Source organism: Melitaea cinxia, chromosome 11 (genome assembly GCF_905220565.1).
Source record: "Melitaea cinxia chromosome 11, ilMelCinx1.1, whole genome shotgun sequence".
NCBI classification, from domain to species: Eukaryota; Metazoa; Arthropoda; class Insecta; order Lepidoptera; family Nymphalidae; genus Melitaea; species Melitaea cinxia.
In genome coordinates, this window is record NC_059404.1 from 4,402,915 (window position 1) to 4,422,267 (window position 19,353).

The following is a 19,353-nucleotide window of genomic DNA, read 5'->3' on the forward strand; positions in this document are numbered from 1 at the left end:
TTTATTTATGTTCGGGGATAACTTTGTCGTTTATGAAACGATTTGATAATTCTTTTTTGTTGGAAAGGAGATAACCCCGGTATAGTACCATGCTAAGGAAACCAGGATTTTATAATGAGATCTCGAAAATCTGCATAACTTTTACTGGGTGCACCGATTTTGATGATTTTTAATTTAATCGAAAGCCGATGTTTATCATGTAGTCACATTTAAATTTCATCCGAACCCGACCGACAACTTTTTGATTGATCTTTGATAATGCGTATTTACTTGACTATTTTTTCGTCTACCTACGTTGTATTACTTGTCGATATAATTGAAGTTAGTTTTTTTTCGTTTGCCTGCAAACACAATTATTATCTTATTAGATAATAGTTTATTATCTAAGGTTCATTAGAACAGTATTCCACTGTGCCCCGTTCCATAGTTCCCCATAAGGCCAACGTTTTAAACGAGTTTTATAAAAAGTTAGGTTATTTTTTGAACTTTCCACACAATTGTCTCAAATAGACAAAATGATTAAAATTAATGAAAAAAAAATATCATTTACCTATTCTTTAAACTTTTTTACTAAAAAGAAAGTACTTTGAAAAGAAATCTCAACTTTTGAACAAGAATAATTGTGTTTGCTCGCAAACGAAAAAAAAACCGACTTCAATTACATCGACGAAAACAACGTAGATCGACGAAAAAATAGTCAGGTAACTACGCGTTATCAAAGATTACTCAAAAAGTAGATATCAGATCTCAATGAAATTTATATGTGACCACATGATAAACGTCAGCTTTTGATTAAATAAAAATTATCAAAATCGGTACACCCAGTAAAAAGTAATTACGGATTTTCAAGAGTCCCTCGATTTCTCTGGGATCCCATCATCAGATCCTGGTTTCCTGGTTCGTACCAAACTAGGGATATCTTCTTTCCAATAAAAAAAGAATTATCAAAATCGGTACATCCAGTAGAAAGTTATGCGGTATAATAAAACGTAGGTCGACGAAAAAAGCGTCAAGTAAAAACGTATTATTAGATATAACTCGAAAAGCAGTTGTTAGATCTCAAATAAATTTAAATGGGACCAAATGACTCACCACCTTTCGATTAAAAAAAATTGTCGAAATCGGTCCACCCAGTCAAAAGTTCTGAAGTAACATACATAAAAAAAATACAGTCGAATTGAGAACCTCCTCCTTTTTTGGAAGTCGGTTAAAAATGGAATATTTTTCTATTCACAGTTCCATCGTTGTCACGCCGCCATATTTCACTACGTCCTCGTTTGACGCAGGACGCGCTGTAATTGGTCGAAGCGTTACCACACGAATTACTTTAGAATTCAAATTTTATCGACACTGTTCCATAGTGTCCCGTGTTCCATTGTTCCCCAACTCAGTAGTTGATCCGATGAAGCAAATTAATATAATCGGTGCGGTCAATGCCAGGCTTAGTTTAAAAGAAATATTTACATGCGTTAAGTGTTTTTTTGCTTAGGTAGCAAATAGTACTAAAACAGTACTGAGTAAGTAGCAATATTTCAAATCAAATATTTCACGATACACGACACGACATGGGTCTTAGAAAAAAAAGCTTTTATGAGAGTGGGGGTTAGAGATGATATTGATGCTGCCAGATGATTTTGAGAATGAGAAAGAAAATCGTAATTTCGCTCTTAACCTTAGATAAAAAAAAAATGAAAAAAAAAATATTTTTTTAATTGGTAATTGTATATTATTAAAATTATCGACGCCTTTCAAAATGCGACGATGTTCTAAGGTATCGCTCGTCTTGCACTTCACTAGTTTTCTCGCTATTCGCTTATGACGTCATCAGCGTGTCGTCTATACTTGACAACGGCGTGTAGAGAACGGATTAATGACTACGCGCTAGAGATGCGCCAGATTTGAGATATCAGATTTATTATGGCGATTTGATTGATTTTAGTTGATTTGATTTTTTATTCATTTGCTATTTTTGTGTTAGCTGATGATAGTTTTATGTTTTTTACCTTTTGTTTTATTCAAATATCAAATTATTTATAGAAAATATAACACGTTTGTGTTGAATTTTGAAGAGCTAATTGCAAAAATGACTTGTAATTATGATTTTTTTAAAGTGCAATAAAGAATATATAAATCATCTATACCATTTTGACTAGCCCGTTGGCGCAGTTTGTAGTGACTACAGGTCAGCAGGTGCTTTCTGCTCCAGAGGTTATGGGTTTGATTCCCACCCCGAGTCTGGGTATAATATATATTTATTTATATGTGTATTATATGTATGCTTATCAAAAAAAAATATAGCTATACCAGTCAGCTGTTACCTATAACACAAGCATTAAGTTAGCTTACTTTAGGAACAGATGACCGTGTGTGTATGTTGTAAATATTTATTTTTTTATTATTTATTTATACCTCTTGCGTCACATCCCTAGCGGTCAACTATAGACGACTTCGGCGTTCTGGACATATCATTTACGTGGAATAAGAATGCATGTTTTTATTTCAATGTTTCTCAGTACGTGTAGCTCTAAAAGACTTGTTTTTTATACTCAAATGTTGCGGGATATTCTATTTTCATAAATTTTGAATTAAAATACTAGAAATATTTTTTTAATAATTTTATTTAATATTTTTGTGGTCCGGGTTTTTTGTCACCTATAGACGTCGCTGGCGCACAGGACTCGCGAGCCCTTGTCAAGTATAGGTGACTACGGCGGTCAAAAGGTTAAGCTCCAATCCTTCTCCTACTAGGAGAAAAAACCTGTGCCCAGCAGGGGAATGTTAAAGATTGAATGCGTAGTTTTTATTTCATTAACCCATTCGCTGCGGCGGACGCCTATCGGCGTTTTTTGATTTAACATTGAGGTGCGAAGGACGCCCATCGGCGTTTTTTTTCAATTCCTTTTATTTTGGCGAAAACAAGTCACAAAAAATTATACTTGCAATATAGGCACATTTCTTTAAAAATACAACAAGGTACTGCTCGCCGTTTCCGAATATTTGTTTGAAAAATAACTTTTTGAAAAATGCGTATTCCATCCTAGGTGCGAAAGACGCCTAACGGCGTCTTCCAGGAGTTAACAACCTTTGATTCTAAATAAATACCTATTATGTTTTTTTTTTTTTTGCAATATTTCCTTAATGTATTTAGTTAATATTATTTTTTCTATAATAGAGGTAGTATTAGTAGAGTATTAGTACTGCTTCTCCTCCGCCGCTTAAGCGCTCAAACGCGTACGGTTATTCATATTGTGACATTCTTTAACGAAATGAAAAGAGACCTGGCAAAAGAAATAATAATGATAAAAATGATTTTAAACTCAGTTCGAAACTTCGGACGTTCGTGAAGACCGTGAGTCTTACTTTATTCGCGATTTTACTATAAGCCGAAATCCTTGGACGTTTTATTTATTAACTTAACTAATTATGAACTTTATTAATTTAACTTACACATATTTAGATAAGTTAAAGCTTATTCTACAATATAAAGGATAAATTAGATCAATTATAGAATCATTCCCGTTTTAATGAGAATAAATTACTCAGTCTATTGTATCAATCACTTAATTAGTTATCCTTTGACAACACTAGTCAACAAAATTTAACGTGTTTGGAAACAAATAAACATGTATCAATTCATCTACTCATTTTTATATAAATTATTAGATAAATATTTACGAAGTTAAAATTTTAACGACTTGAAACTTGTCCGTTCTATATAATGTCGACGAATTGGATCAATTATTTCAACAAAAGTTCATTTTGATACTAATTTTAATGTTAACGAAGATCTCTATAAAAAAAGGTCTGTAAATAAATAATAATAAAATTATAAAAGTAATCAAAAGGTTTGCAACCTCTGATATTAATTTATAATGATAATTTAGCCGTTGTTATCAGTTGAAACTAAAATATATGAGACTGTAGTTTAAAAGTGAAGTATAATTATATAATTAAAATAATTTAATTACTATTTATCGCCATAGTCTCCAAAATTTCAAAATCCAACTATTAAAGAACAAAAACTTCACAAAAAAATCCTAATTAATGTTAATTTATTTTTTACACCAAACACGATCGTGAAAGTACCACACGTTTGGAGTATTTGTAGTTTTTTCTAAGATTTTAGCGCTAAAATGATCATTTTTATTGCACAATGCTGAAAACGCCGATCGGCGTCCCATATTATCCTAATGAGGTGCGGAGGACGCCCATCGGCGTTCGCGACGAAAACCTTCCCGCACCTGGCTAATAAGCGTAATTTTTATCGCCGCAGGGAATGGGTTAAGCTAGGTCAGGTGAAGATTGTCTACAGAGGCGAGATGGCGAATGCTGCACCAGGCGGATGACTGCTCACACGTGGGTTGTTTTTGGTCATGCGCCACCCGGTGAAATGTTTTACCCCCTTCCCTCCTACGCTACGCCACTGTATACGATACTAGTACTTTTGACCTATACATCAACCTACTCGATACTGTTTTAAAGTATCGATACAAAGACTAGGTACTTGGAATGTATCGAGCAAAACCTACTAAAATCCACAAAGGTTTAAATTATAAAATGAAATATAAAAATAATGAATTTAAAAAAAAATCTAGATTCTGCGTACCAAATATTTACTGTTTTGTAATTTTTTTTTTTTTTTTACATATAAAATGTTTGTCTATATCTGTACATGTCTCTGGAAGGTCTCGACACATATTACTTTTTATCCTACATTTCCCACAAGATCGGGTTCATACCGTTAAAAATAAAGAAATAATTATCCAAATAGAATCCACGCGAACGAAGTCGCGGGTACACCTAGTTATAAAAAATATGGTATCATAGTTGTTTCCACATCACAATTTTTAACCGAACTCGAAAAAGGAGAGTCTCAACTCGAATTTTTTTTTCATTTAGAGCCTATCCATTACTCGTATTTTATTTATATCAGACATGGTTTAGACATCAGTCGTGCAGAGTGTAAAAAAAAAGGAAAAAGTTTTAACAAGATGACATAATTTTATTCAGAAACAATAAATCTATTTCAAGCAGTTAACATGTAAAAGTTAAGAAACTAACAAATAAATTCTCCATGGAATACAAGATTAATCGTATAATTATTTTTTTTGCTCAACATACTTATAACTTCGAAAGTTAATATGACAGAAATATGTAAAACTTAAGAATTCTGTAAAATATAATTGAAAATTCATATCATAGTATTTAGTAATAAAGAATCTAATATCTAATACATCAATGAAGTCAATCCGTGAAGACTTGTCATCAAGTCTGTAAAAAAAAATAAGAGCAATATATAGTATACTTGCTCATATCGTCATCGCCATTTGTGCTCTACATTATATTTTTACATAAAGTAACTATTACGTAAAGCCCTTCAAACATTTACTAAATCTTTAGATTTAGATTATAATAAATTAAAAAGTGCTAAACACTAATTTTAATGTCGTTATCCAGTTTTTTTCTGAGACACGGCAGACATAAGTGCATCTCGCAATTTCTTTGTCATATCTTCAAGTAAGTCTGCTCGTACTTTCAAGATCTTATTTCTCTCTTCCAATTCATCAGCCAGCTGTTCCATTTGTAGCTCTTTTATTTTTCTGTTCATTCTAGATCTTTTTGAAGCTTCATTATTCTTGTCCCTTAATTCTCTGTATTTCATTTCATGTGTAGATATAGATGAATTATTACTCACTGTTGATACTATACTGTCTCTTCTTTTAGGAGGTCTACCCCTTCGAGTCTTTGTTGGCTGCTGTGCACCCTCTAGTGCTTTTATCATTTCCTTGATAGGTATGCTAGGCTTACGCCTTCTGTACTTCCGAGGTGAATTTTCAGTATAAGGTGAGTAAGTTTCATCTGAATCTTCACTATCATTGCGTCTCCTTTTCCTAAGAGTAGGTTTAATGATTTCCTCTTCAGAATCCACTGTAGATTCAGTTTTTGGAGTAATAGGTTCATAGTCTTCTGGTATTGCAGATTCTTCTGTTTTTGTATTTTCGGTTCTTTTTTCATGCTCAGGCACCACTACTGTGCTCTGTTAACAACATAATATAAATATTAAATAATAAATAAATAAATAAATAAATAAGCCTTTTTATTTCTCATTTCATATAGCATACATTTTCATTGACAAATAAATTATCATATAATTTCTTTCATTATAATAATAAGTTAAGCCAATTTACTAAAAGAAAAAATATCTCTATAAATTAAATTTAAATCATAATTGCGATAAAATGTTTATAGCTTTTAAAATTGATTTTAAAAAATTTACATTCAAAATTGCATTCATAAAAAAAATATATAAACGATATAATAAGTATTTAAGTTTATATAAATATTAGTTAACATTAAGTGAAAACATAAAATTAAATCATACAACAAATTAATTTTAAACTTAAAAACAAATCTAAGCACTTGGCAACATGGTTTTCCCACTTCTGCAGGCCTAGCATGCGTACAACGAGATATCTCTTGACGAGAGAGAGAGATAATGTCTACATCGAGTATTTTCTCGATTACCCTAACATGCGCACTACGAGAGACAAAATTCTCTTCCGAAGACTTCGCCTTGTCGAGTAGAGAAACATTATCAACCATAATCACAACTGAATATAATTCTTATTTCTTATGTCGTAAAGTTGAATTTACAAGGTTATTGACCAATCGTGCCAAATCGGGATGAGCCAACGTTTGTATAATTTCAAACGAGTGACACATGTTTTATTTAACAATGTTCTTGGCCTTTTGGCTAAGATAAAATGTGTATATCTAATTTAAAAAATCTAATATGGAAAATAAAACGGCGTAAGTAAATGAATTTAATTATATATGTAAAACAATATGCTCGTGTTGTGCTTTATATCTTGTCGCACATTAGATAATTGTAATTCTATCACGCATTGTTTTTTTTTATTATTATTGATTTTACTTTTATTCTATTTAATTTTATTTTTAACCGACTTCCAAAAAAGGAGGAGGTTCTCAATTCGACTGTATTTTTTTTTTTTTTTAATGTATGTTACATCAGAACTTTTGACTGGGTGGAGCGATTTCGACAAATTTTCTTTTAATCGAAAGGTGGTGTGTGCCAATTGGTCCCATTTAAATTTATTTGAGATCTAACAACTACTTTTCGAGCTATATCTAATAATGCGTTTTTACTTGACGCTTTTTTCGTCGACCTACGTTGTATTATACCGCATAACTTTCTACTGGATGTACCGATTTTGATAATTCTTTTTTTTTTTGGAAAGGAGATATCCCAAGTTTAGTACCATGATAAGGAAACCAGGATCTGATGATGGGATCCTAGAGAAATCGAGGGAAACTCTTGAAAATCCCCAATAAATTTTTACTAGGTGTACCGATTTTAATGATTTTTAATTTAATCGAAAGCCGATGTTTATCATGTGGTCACATTTAAATTTCATCGAGATCTGATCACTACTTTTTGAGTAATCTTTGATAATGCGTTGTTACTTGACTATTTTTTCGTCGATCTACGTTGTATTAGTCGTCGATGTAATTGAAGTCGGTTTTTTTTTCGTTTGCGAGCAAACACAATTATTATTACTTATTGATTTTTTTAATATAATTTTGTTTTGTTTTTTATTCTGAATGTTGTCTTGTCTTGTTGTACTAACCCAATATGGACTTATACTTTGGTCTGAAATAAAGTATTATTATTATTATTATTTAGAATAAGAAGCAACAGGGCGCAAATACGTTTTTTGTGTCATTATATGGCACACTTCACTCGAATTTTCGCATTTCCCGCTCTTCGTATACCGAAATTATATAATTATAATAGGGAAACGCCATGGTATACAAAAAATAGGCACCCGGTTTTATTTATCGTCTTTCTCGTCGATAATATTGAAGACGAGAAGTTTCTCTTCCTAAAACGACAAAATTCGACAAAATTACGATGTCATGTTAGCTTCCGTAGAGATAAATATCACAGATCACTAAAATTTAATGATTATCTCTTCTATTGACGTAACGAGAAGAGTATCGCGTGCACGCATGTTAGCTACTGTAGACATAGAGAGATAATACGAGAAAAGGGGTAGACAAAATTTTGTCGTGGCGTGCATGCTAGGCCTGCTGGTACTTTCATTTATAGCCAAGCCCAATCATGTGATATAAATTTCGGCAAAATCGGTGATAAGTAGGCAGAGCTCCTCCCCCCCCATATTAGTGAAATATATACTTACTGAACTTGGAGATAAGCATTTCTCTTTCTCCAATTGTTCAACAACACTGAGGACGTCTGGCGTGTTTAAAATATCAATGTTGTTTTGCCATATCTGTGTATTTACTGAGAGCAGACCGCCACGCCTCTCCGGCCGCGCTAGTAGCTCAAATTCCTTGGTTTCCTCTTCTTTGTCGATAATGCACTCGGAAACTACAACATCATTATTTTCCACCTCCCGGGGCGTGACCGAAACAAATTTCATGTCCAGGGAGTCATCTTGGTGAATAAAGGGCATTGGCATTGTGTTATGTGTATGAGAGATTTGTTTAGTGTAATCTATGTCGTGGACATTCTGCCAGACAGTGTCTGTCGCTTGCCACGGATTCGTATCAGTCACAACTTCAGACGCTAAGTCGCATATTACCACCGGTAAAGTATTGATATCGACAAATTGCTCTTGGAATGGGACTTTATTGTCCCCTATTCTATTTACATTATTAAAAAAATTAGAATTAAAATCTGCCAATCCGTCCACACTAGGTGACACGGGGTAGCTAGGTATTTGATTAATTGTTTGGGCAAACGGCGAGTTAGCGTCGACTACGTCCCAACCTTGCGGTGAGAATTGATTGTATAGTGTATTGTTTTGGGATGCCCTTACTTCCGGTTTATGTGGAGAATCTGTGTAATGAAAATTTTAAGTTAGTTACGTAAAAATACGAAAGTAATATATAATGTACTCATTGAATCATTGTGAAAGCGTGACATACCAGTGAACGGTACTATTTTTTCCTCGACTGGTGGTGCGCACCAGCCTACCAGGTCTTGGAAGAATTCGCAGTCGGTTTCGTGAAACATTGTTTCCAGGAATAACGGCTCCGGTTTCAAATATTCCTGAAATCATTGAAATAAAATGTTAAGATTTTATTAACTAACTAGACGTTGTCAATAAAATCAAACTTAAATAACTTAACAGTAGAAGAACGTAATGTGTACTCACGGACTCGACGACACCTTACCTCGGAAAAGCTGGTTGTGGCCACGGGCGATGATGGGGTTGATACGGTCGTTCCGCCGGTATTTTCTCCGTGGGCAGGCTTCACCTGTTGATTCTTTTCGGACTTTAAGCGATCTATGTCTACCACTTTCAAAAGATTCGAAGTACTGACATTCGTTTGTGAAAAAACCATGTCTTTCGTTTGGTTTGAATTTATGTTGTTTTCCGATATCGTCTCCTTGATACGGACAGACGGTGATCTTTTGAGCAACCATTTTGAATAGAACTACAAACAGAAATGATACGACGTAACATAATGTTTCTTCATATGAAGCAGCGGTTAGGAAGAGATGCGGACATAGAACCATGAGAGGAAATTGTGGAAAGTTTCAAGTGTGAGGTATGATAGCATTTTATATGATTTATTTCACTAGGCATTATATAAATTTGAAAGTTCCAAGTGCATACTTCGGTGTATGTAAAGGTCACATAAAAAGATATATAAATAGACGTTTACTACACTAAAAAAGCATAAATATGATTTCAAATGCATAAATCTGTGAAACGAATTCATGAACCGCCACGCGATTTACGTTATTATTTTAAACAAATGTATGTAATGTAAATGCATTATTTAAACTTTTTCGCTTGCAAAAACAAATAAGCTTTGTTTAAGTCATGTAACCGACAGAAAAATCTAACTATGGTTGCTATATTTCTTTCATATATATATATATACATACATATATATATTTTGTGTTCAACCGCCTTTTTAGCTGAACTATATCACCTTTGACGAATATTTTAATGAACTATCGAGAAAATTGTTATGATGAAATTGATTTAATACAAAAAAAAAAAAAAAACAGTATAAATGTAATGTTTGACTCTAATTTTTATATTTACAATGTCTACGGATATATTATCTTAAATATTAATTGAATACCAACTAAAAATTAAATTGAATCTTGCCTTAAATGTGGAGTTAGTACTCCATATTACGTGTATGACAATGTCATAAGGAAACTGAGGTTATGTTACAATTAAACGTTTGTTTTGCTACGAATCGAATTCTTGATTTAGGTACAAATGAACCAGCGAAACGAATAATTATGAGATTATCGAAAGGAAATCGATGACTTATAAACCGTCTAAATTGCTGCAATAATATGAAACAAAAACGTGTATATAAATCCAAGTACATTTTAATTCCGAGTAATGATATATTTTAAATATTATTTCAAAGATCTGTACTAATTCCAATTATTTTTAATATACGTTTAATTTTAGCTATGAGCAAATATTTAAAATGACCGAACTAGATTTAATAAATCGTTGGGTAGATAATTTCGAGCGTTCTTCCAGTTATTTCCTCTTCAAAGCTGACGCGACGTATCTTGTAGTCCTGAAACAGAAAAGTCATTAGGGGAACAAAACCGCCGCAGCGGTATTACTTACTTTTTTGAACTCTTCTTGAGTTCCTAAAGAAATTGTAACCCTCTAGGCTCCTAAATACGAAATTGTCACAGCTGTAGTAGGCCTGAAACAATAGAAAAGTAAAATAAGTAAAATAAATATTTATAGATGCATTAATTAAAATAAGACGTCCAAAAATTACCTTACACAAATGTTTTTTATATGTTAATTAAATGATTCTTATATATTATGTTAATAGAAAAGCGATAAAACAGCGTATACGTGGAGATAACGAGAATAAAAATTATTAAATGGTTCGACAAAAATTGTTACCTACATATTATATATACAATTAATTTTCAAGTTTAGTGACATTCTTTGCGTAATATATAGATATATGTATGTATGTGTGTGTGAATATATATATATAAACTTGCGCAAATATACAACTATGGTATTTCTTTATCATGACCGTTTAAATAAATTATCGATTTTTATCAAGTTGAGTTCTGTCCTTGAATCGCCATGAACACCGCCTATTAAGTACACACATCGATCAAAGTTACTTGAAGCGTTATCTCGTATCACGTTTTACATAGGTAATGTTATTAAATCGTACGCTCATAATTCCAATTCAATTATTATTCACACCTATAACTTTTCGTTTTTAGAAAACTAATATCTACATACCATAGCATGTAGTTTTTTGTTTTAGAACAAAGTATATAAACACAATCATAATACGCAGTGCCGATGCCGTAGCGAATGGTGGGCTCACTCACAAAGGGGCACCCAGAGAGTAAAATAACTTGCCTATACAGGACAGGGCACCAAATGGTCCGTAAAACAAAAAATTGTTGGACATATTACATGGTTTTCGAATGGGGGGGGGATAAAAAGGTATAGTGCCCTGGGCGCGTGTTAAGCTCGCTACGCCACTGATATACGAGTTAACAGTGAGAACTCTAATAAGTATATAATATCAACTCAGACGCGCGTAGATACATTTAAAGTATTGTATAATTAATTTGCTTTAATGCATAAAATAAAGAGAGAGAGCACATGTGGCTCAGGCTTATGCCTATCTCAAGAACCAGGAGCTCATTTTTGTTTGTATGTAAATATTTTTTTATGGATAAAACATTATTATACACAATTATAGAGAAACAACATTACACTTAGCGTAGGTATGTATCTACTATTTATTATTAGCAACTTAGAATCGTTTTATGCTTTCACATTGAATCAAAATATGGTTACGACAAGATTAGCATAGTTTCGACTAAAGAGTAGTTTGTAACAGTAATTCATTTATCTAAGATTGATATATTTTGTTATTCTTTAATATACTCGGGTAATAATTACTATATCTACATAACATTCAGTTAGTTAGCTATTTTCCTAATGACAATTTAATACATCTTTAATTAAGTTATAAAAAAATATGACGCAATAGGTATTAAAAAATCGAAAACGTGTGTTGTTTTCATCTAGCCAATTATATATTCACTGTTCAAGGATACACTTGAAAACGATAACATAATAAATTTAAAAATATTCTAGAACACTTCAGAAGCAGCAAGTACTAGTAACATACACGCATTAACGTCCTATTCGACATTTACAACATGCTCACGTGTGCGACACGAATTTGCTTTTTTTTTTTCTTATTTTAATGATAAATAAATACTAAAGCAACGTACTAATTTATAAGGAATAATAGAATACGTAGAAATTACTAAGAATGTCCTTAGAAGTACAACTTACCTAACAAAAAATATATTTTTGCAGGCACAAGACGCTGAGATCGCTGGTTACTCTTTAAAAAATAAAATAGAAAAAGATGTAACCCTTAACGCTTGTAAAAGATGTGAGCTTAGAAAACTTAAAAGCAAAAATAAATTAATAAAGTAAACTTTTAAGCAACTTTCGCCACTTGGGACAACGCACGTGCGCTTCACGAGAGCTGAGAAAATATTGTGCAACTTGAGGCCAGAAACTCCGCATACAATTTTCCTCGATCCCCGCTACCGCATTCCCATTCTAAAAATATCGCGACTGGCTTGCGATTGGTCTTGTTGTATGACGTCAATTACATTAACCAATAGAGAATGAATCACGAGACCATGGCGTTTCCGAATGAATATACAAAGCTATACATAAGTATGTGTAGTTTTTTATCGTTCTCGCAAACGAGTTTCATCAAGTGGGTCGGTGAGGATTCTTTCTCACTGGGGTTTTACACTGGTCAAATCTATCGTCTACATACATATGAAACTAAGCGAGTATAGACTATGCTTCTTGATGAATCACTGCGCGCATATTTTCGCAGGCGTTTAACTTTCGGTATTTTGTTATTATGTCTACATTATATCAATATCAAGACAGCTTCGGTTCATATTAGGGTTTCACCCGATTTTTGTATATATTTATTTCAATTTGTTACTCCTATTTTGATTGTTGGTTATAATTTACGCCATAATAATAATAAATAAATACTTGTAACATTTACTTAACATTATTAAGCTGTGTGGCTACAGCAGTAAAGAATATAGCCACCTCCTCTCTTCCCGTGGGTGTCGTAAGAGGCGACTAAGGGATAACACAGTTCCACTGCCACCTTGGAACTTAAAAACCCGACCGATGCACAGAGGGTGATTTGACCCAAAAAGCTGGTCAATATTCAAAAATTCAAAATGTATAAATATTAGAAAATTTTGCTACATAGTCATAGATAAGGACATAATGAATGATATACCGTAAACTTTCATTCACTCTTGCTTCGTTAAACATATCAATCAATCGTCATTTTACCGTCTAGTTTAGATCGTCTTTGTTCTATACGGTTTGCTGCGAAAAACAATTGAAATTCATATTTTATTTGAAACAAGATTAAGTGAAACTGAACTTTTTTATACAATGGACGTTTATGCACCAGGTATGTGTAATTAATGTTTATTAGTAACTTGGTATTATATTCCTTAGTATCTTTAGAAACAAGTTTTTTTCTAACTACCTTCAACATATTATTTATTTTATTCAAATATTAAATACTTAAGTTTTTTAAATATGTTTCCCGAATGGTCCCAGCTTGTATTTTTTTTTTTCTACTATTAACCTAATGAGTTGTGAAGAGAATTACATAAAATTTAGGTGCCACTAAGTACCACTTTTGGAATGATATTTTTTTAATTAAATTGACTCTTTTACAAAGCAAAGTTTTATTTGCGTTCAGATATTTATTTACGTTTATTGTCCAGACAGAGTTACTTTTGCATTTATAATATTAGTAAGGATTGTATAAAATGTTTTTATTTATATTATAATATCTGGTTAAAACCTGATACAATCATTTTAAATATTTTCAGATAATTGTATTAAAATTAGTTGTTTATTAGTCAATTTTAATGCTTCCAAAACGCAAGCGTGTCTTTTTGCCGCTAAACGGCCCATTCTCATTAACTCCGACTTTCCGAGGTGTATCTGTACCGATCACCGATAGTACTGATCTTCTAAGCATAAATATCTCATCTAATATGAACTTCGGACAATGCATAGAATTCAAAGCAAAAATTACTAGTAAGAAACTAGGTATCCTCAATAAAGTCAGGCAGTACTTTACACCGGCACAGCTTCTTACTCTGTACCAAGCACAAGTTCGATCGTGCATGGAGTACTGCAGCCACTTATGGGATGGCTCTGCTAAGTAAGTAGTAAGCTTGTTGCTTTGGATTCTGTGGATCGACGCGCCAGAAAACTTGATGGTTAACTCTAGACTTCAAAGTTTGGAACATCGGCGTAAGGTTGCCTGTCTGTCGATATTTTACAGGATGTATTTCGGAGAGTGCGCTCAAGAACTATACAATTTAGTTCCACGATCACTTTTCTACCACCGAAATGCAAGGCATCGCATGAGTCTGCAGCTTTTGCTTCCTCGTTCTTAATACGCACCGCAAAAATTAGGAATGCCTTTCCAGCTTCCGTTTTTCAACTAATTATAACTGGGGTATCTTCAAACCAAGTAGTTAGTAAGTAATAAATTATATATTAAAACGTTGTTTCCTCAGAAAAAAACTTCTGTTTGATGTTGTTGTAAAAAGAAAAACCTTAGTTAAAAAGGAAGAAGTATCATATCTCGAAAAAGTTCTAAAAGTTGAGAATCATAAAAAAGTTTCAAGTTTAAGTAGGTGGAGTAAGATCAGGTCCAATCAATGTAATTATTTAGCCAAAAAGCTCGGCGATTTTTTGTTCGTACTTTAGTATTATTACTATTAGCGCGGTTTTCGGGTTAATTTTTAAACTGCATTTATTTTTAGTAAGTACATTAGGTTGGATAATATTAGACTAAAAGCATAATTTATCAATTCAAGAGTAACCTCTAAAGAAAACATGTTTGTATTGTCTAATGACAATAAAGCTGTAAACGTTGTATAATAAAGACATTCTGGAGTACATTAATTTATTATCAGAATTTCACCCATGCGAAACTGGGGCCGGTCGCTAGTGACAAATAAAATACACTGTAATTTGCTGACACTTAATGATTTATTAGTAATACCTAGGTACTCTAGACCTAGAGGCACGAACTTTATCTTGTATATTGTGTTTAATATCTAATTGTAAGCAACGCTGTATGTCTACTCTATCTACTCTCAAGACTAAAACATGTTCTACTTTTATTAGAGCAAGAATTATTTCTATCTCGATTTTAAAGCCTTGGAATTTCGTAAATAAAAAATTTAAGTATAAATATGTTTTTATTTATAAAGGGATTTACGCCAACTTGTAGTTTTGAAAAGATAAAACTACATACGTATACAACGTCATAAAAAACATGTGAAGGACGTACGATTAGATAAACGAGCCATCGGCTAATGGAAATAAAGCAATTCTATATTCTTCGATAATTGTATTATATAATCTATACTAATATTATAAAGCTGAAGAGTTTGTTTGTTTATTTGTTTGAACGCGCTAATCTCAGAAACTACTGGTCCGATTTCCTGTTAGATAGCCCATTTCTCGAGGAAGGTTATAGGCTATATATCATCACGCTAAGACCAAAAGGAGCGGAGCACCAATGAAAAATGTTTCAAAATCGGGGGTTCTTTTTTCCTTTTGAGAGCTTCCGCTGCATGCGCTGTAAAAACAGTTAGTTTCGCAAAAATCATGTATGACAGATTTGATCTTCTTTAAAAGTTCTAAAAAAAAAGTCCGCGACAGCATAGGTATATCTATCTTTTAAGGTTGGCTCACTATAACCTTTTTTATGCTAACCAAGTTTGTTCTAAAATAATGCATTATTTGCGAAGATGTTTTTATAAACATGATATTAATCCTTATCTAAATAAATGCGCTATTCGTCACAAGTATTTAATTTAAAACAAAATAGCCTTTTACATAATTCGTTTTCAATTAGTATCTCAGGAGATATCTCAGTTTTAAAATAACATCGCTGCAAAACATAGAGCAACACGGAGCACACTCCGTGTTGCTCTTTGCTGCAAAATAATGATCAAGTATGCGCGCGCCTCTGTTCCACGCGGACGAAGTTGCGCGCAGAAGCTAGTGTACTATATGTCACTTTTCCCAAAAACGAGATAATTAATTCATTTATTTGTGGGATTAATGGACGGATCAATCTAACATGAATTACTAGTTCTTATCTAAAGAGCTTAACACATAAAAATACCCTTATTTTCTAGAATACATTCAACCATTCCTGTGTAGTCTAAAATTTTGAATACAACTATTGCAAGATGAGCGTTTTTTTTTTTTTTTAAGTAAAAAGTATTTTTGTAATATATAACAATTAATTCTTTAAATGTGATCAATGTACTTTACTATTGATGTATATCTAATGATTCATGCTTGTAGTTGATTGACCTTTAAATATTCTAAATCTAAAGCGTACACGTCTATGTGCATATACAAAATAATACAATTTTATTTGTATATAGAAAAAAGAGCATAAATTAATAAACGTGATAAAACATGATAAAAATTAAAACTTTTGATAGGTAGGTATTTACCTACTGCTAACGTATTGTATGATGACATTTGTTGATTATATAAATGACGATGTAATAACGCCAGTGTACAATCTAATAATTATGTCTAACAACTGTTACGTCATAAATGTCCTTGACGTACCTACCTATAGTAAAAAACCACCACCAATAATAAAACGTGCAGATTATTTAAAATTCACGGAATACACAATTACAGTACTGGTACCTAAAACTAAAAATAACATCAAGAAAATGTTAAAAAATCTCTGAAAATCGATTCTACTCTGCAGATTCTAGACTCCGAATTGGTGGTAGCCCCACTAATTTACCTAACTAATTAATTAAAAATAATTGTGTTTGCTCGCAAACGAAAAAAAAAAACCGACTTCAATTACATCGACGAGTAGTAATACAACGTATATCGACGAAAAAATAGTCAAGTAACTACGCGTTATCAAAGATTACTCAAAAAGTAGTTATCGGATCTCAATAAAATTTATATGTGACCACATGACAAACATCAGCTTTCGATTAAATTAAAAATTATCAAAATCGGTACACCCAGTAAAAAGTTATTGCGGATTTTCAAGAGTTTCCCTCGATTTCTCTGGGATCCCATCATCAGATCCTGGTTTCCTTATTATGGTACTAAACTAGGGATATCTTCTTTCCAACAAAGAAAGAATTATCAAAATCGGAACACCCAGTAAAAAGTTATTGCGGATTTTCAAGAGTTTCCCTCGATTTCTCTGGGATCCCATCATCAGATCCTGGTTTTCTTATCATAGTACTAAACTAGAGATATCTTCTTTCCAACAAAAAATGAATTATCAAAATCGGTACATCCAGTAGAAAGTTATGCGGTATAATACAACGTAGGTCGACGAAAAAAGCGTCAAGTAAAAACGCATTATTAGATATAACTCGAAAAGTAATTGTTAATCTCAAATAAATTTAAATGGGACCAATTGGCACACACCACCTTTTGATTAAAATAAAATTTGTCGAAATCGGTCTACCCGGTCAAAAGTTCTGATGTAACATACATTAAAAAAAAAAAAAATACAGTCGAATTGAGAACCTTTTTGGAAACCTTTTTTGGAAGTCGGTTAACAAATATAATTTTGAAGCGTGAAGTGTTTATTATTTCTGGTTTTTTAAAATTTGGCGATAAATCTTTCTATACAACTGTTAAACTGTGATTTGTTTACATTTATTTTTATTGGAAGTATGGTATCGGAGTCCTGCATTTATTTTAACTCCAGGTGGATTTCTGCTAATGTAAAAATTTTTATCAGTGATTTAACTTTACAGAGCAGGAAAACCAAACTACAACTATGACAATGTAAGAATTTTAACTAAAAAGTCCTAAGCTACAAAGATACCGTAAAAATGCGACAACTAAGCCGACACGGACGGCAGACATTTGACAAATTCACCCATCGTGGCCTCTGACGACGTGACGACTCAACGCCATCGACATTTTGCAGTCACTATGATAACATTACTTCACTTGCTGATTGTGAACTTAATTATCCACATAACTATAGGCTTGTCGCCATGATTGGCATGAGATCGCCATATTCTTATCTTTATAAATTACGTTTAACACAAAATTATTTCCTGGATTGCATGTTTTTTTTTTTGTCATAATAATAACCCCAATTTAAGTAATAATCGAATATCAGAAAAAGAAAATTTTTCAAAAAAATTTTTTTTTCACGTTTACGTTTTTCCAAAAATAGCTGTTTTGTAATATTTTTAAGCACTAGAATGTCTTTGCATATGTTGTAAAACAACTTTCTCGTCATTAAGACGTCAATAGAACTATAGATTTCTTTTTTTCCTTGTAAAGGTGTATTTTTGAAAGCTCCTGTTGTAAGAGATAATTTCATATTTTTAGCCGACTTCAAAAATAGGAGGAGTTTACTCAATTCGACCGTATATATATATTTTTTTTATGTATGTTCAGGGACAAATCTGTTGTTTATGAATGTCGATCATGATAATTCTTTTTTTGTTGGAAAGGAGATATCCCTAGTTTGGTACTATGATAAGGAAACCAGGATCTGATAATGGGATCTCAGAGAAATCAAGGAAAACTCTCGAAATCCGCATAACTTTTTACTGGGTGTACCGATTTTGATGATTTTTAATTTAATGGAAATCCAATGTTTATCATGTGGTCAAATTTAAATTTCATTGAGATCTGAAATACGCGACATGGTTCTAGGTGCTATCTTCATCTCCCGAGATAAAATCTTTTACTTTCTGACAGGATTTCTTTGAATTCTTTCCCTTACTGCTTGATCGCCTTTTTCATACACTACGTGGACGGCCATATCTTTTCTATCACAAACAGAGAAGGTTTCATTGTACCTATCAATAACCCGGTACACAAATATTTGACTAATACCAAGCATATGGAGTTTTAAATATTATATTTCACTCTTCTCTTTATCACCCACACACTTGATTTTAATACCAAAAAAATGTTTACAATGTATTAATGTGAAAATGAGAAAACAGTGAGCAATAATATAAAAATGACAGATTCTAATTTAAATGTAATATTTTGTTTATTTTTAATTATAACAGTATTTATATAATTATGTGCATCAAGGTAAAAAAAAAAAAATACAAAACTACAATTATGAGAAATTGCTATTTTTAATTTTTTTTATTATTAAGGTTTTAGGACTAAAAAATTACAGTTGTTATGTAAT

General features: G+C 32.3%; 1 protein-coding gene across 2 annotated transcripts; it reads right to left on the bottom strand.

The window, feature by feature from the left end:
- Window positions 1-4,981: 4,981 nt before the first annotated feature.
- Window positions 4,982-12,615, bottom strand: LOC123657802. Of its 2 annotated transcripts, XM_045593311.1 has the most exons (6): window positions 12,384-12,615; window positions 10,659-10,740; window positions 9,223-9,486; window positions 8,974-9,097; window positions 8,223-8,884; window positions 4,982-6,037 (listed from the first exon to the last, which is right to left on the bottom strand). In XM_045593311.1, exons 3-6 carry the CDS (start codon window positions 9,391-9,393, stop codon window positions 5,450-5,452), a joined length of 1,545 nt encoding a protein of 514 aa, XP_045449267.1. In that variant the 5' UTR covers window positions 9,394-9,486; window positions 10,659-10,740; window positions 12,384-12,615; the 3' UTR covers window positions 4,982-5,449. The 2 variants fall into 2 exon arrangements, with proteins under 2 accessions (XP_045449267.1, XP_045449268.1); XM_045593312.1 differs by lacking the exon at window positions 12,384-12,615 and having other exon boundaries at window positions 10,659-10,751.
- Between the last annotated feature and the right edge of the window lie 6,738 nt (window positions 12,616-19,353).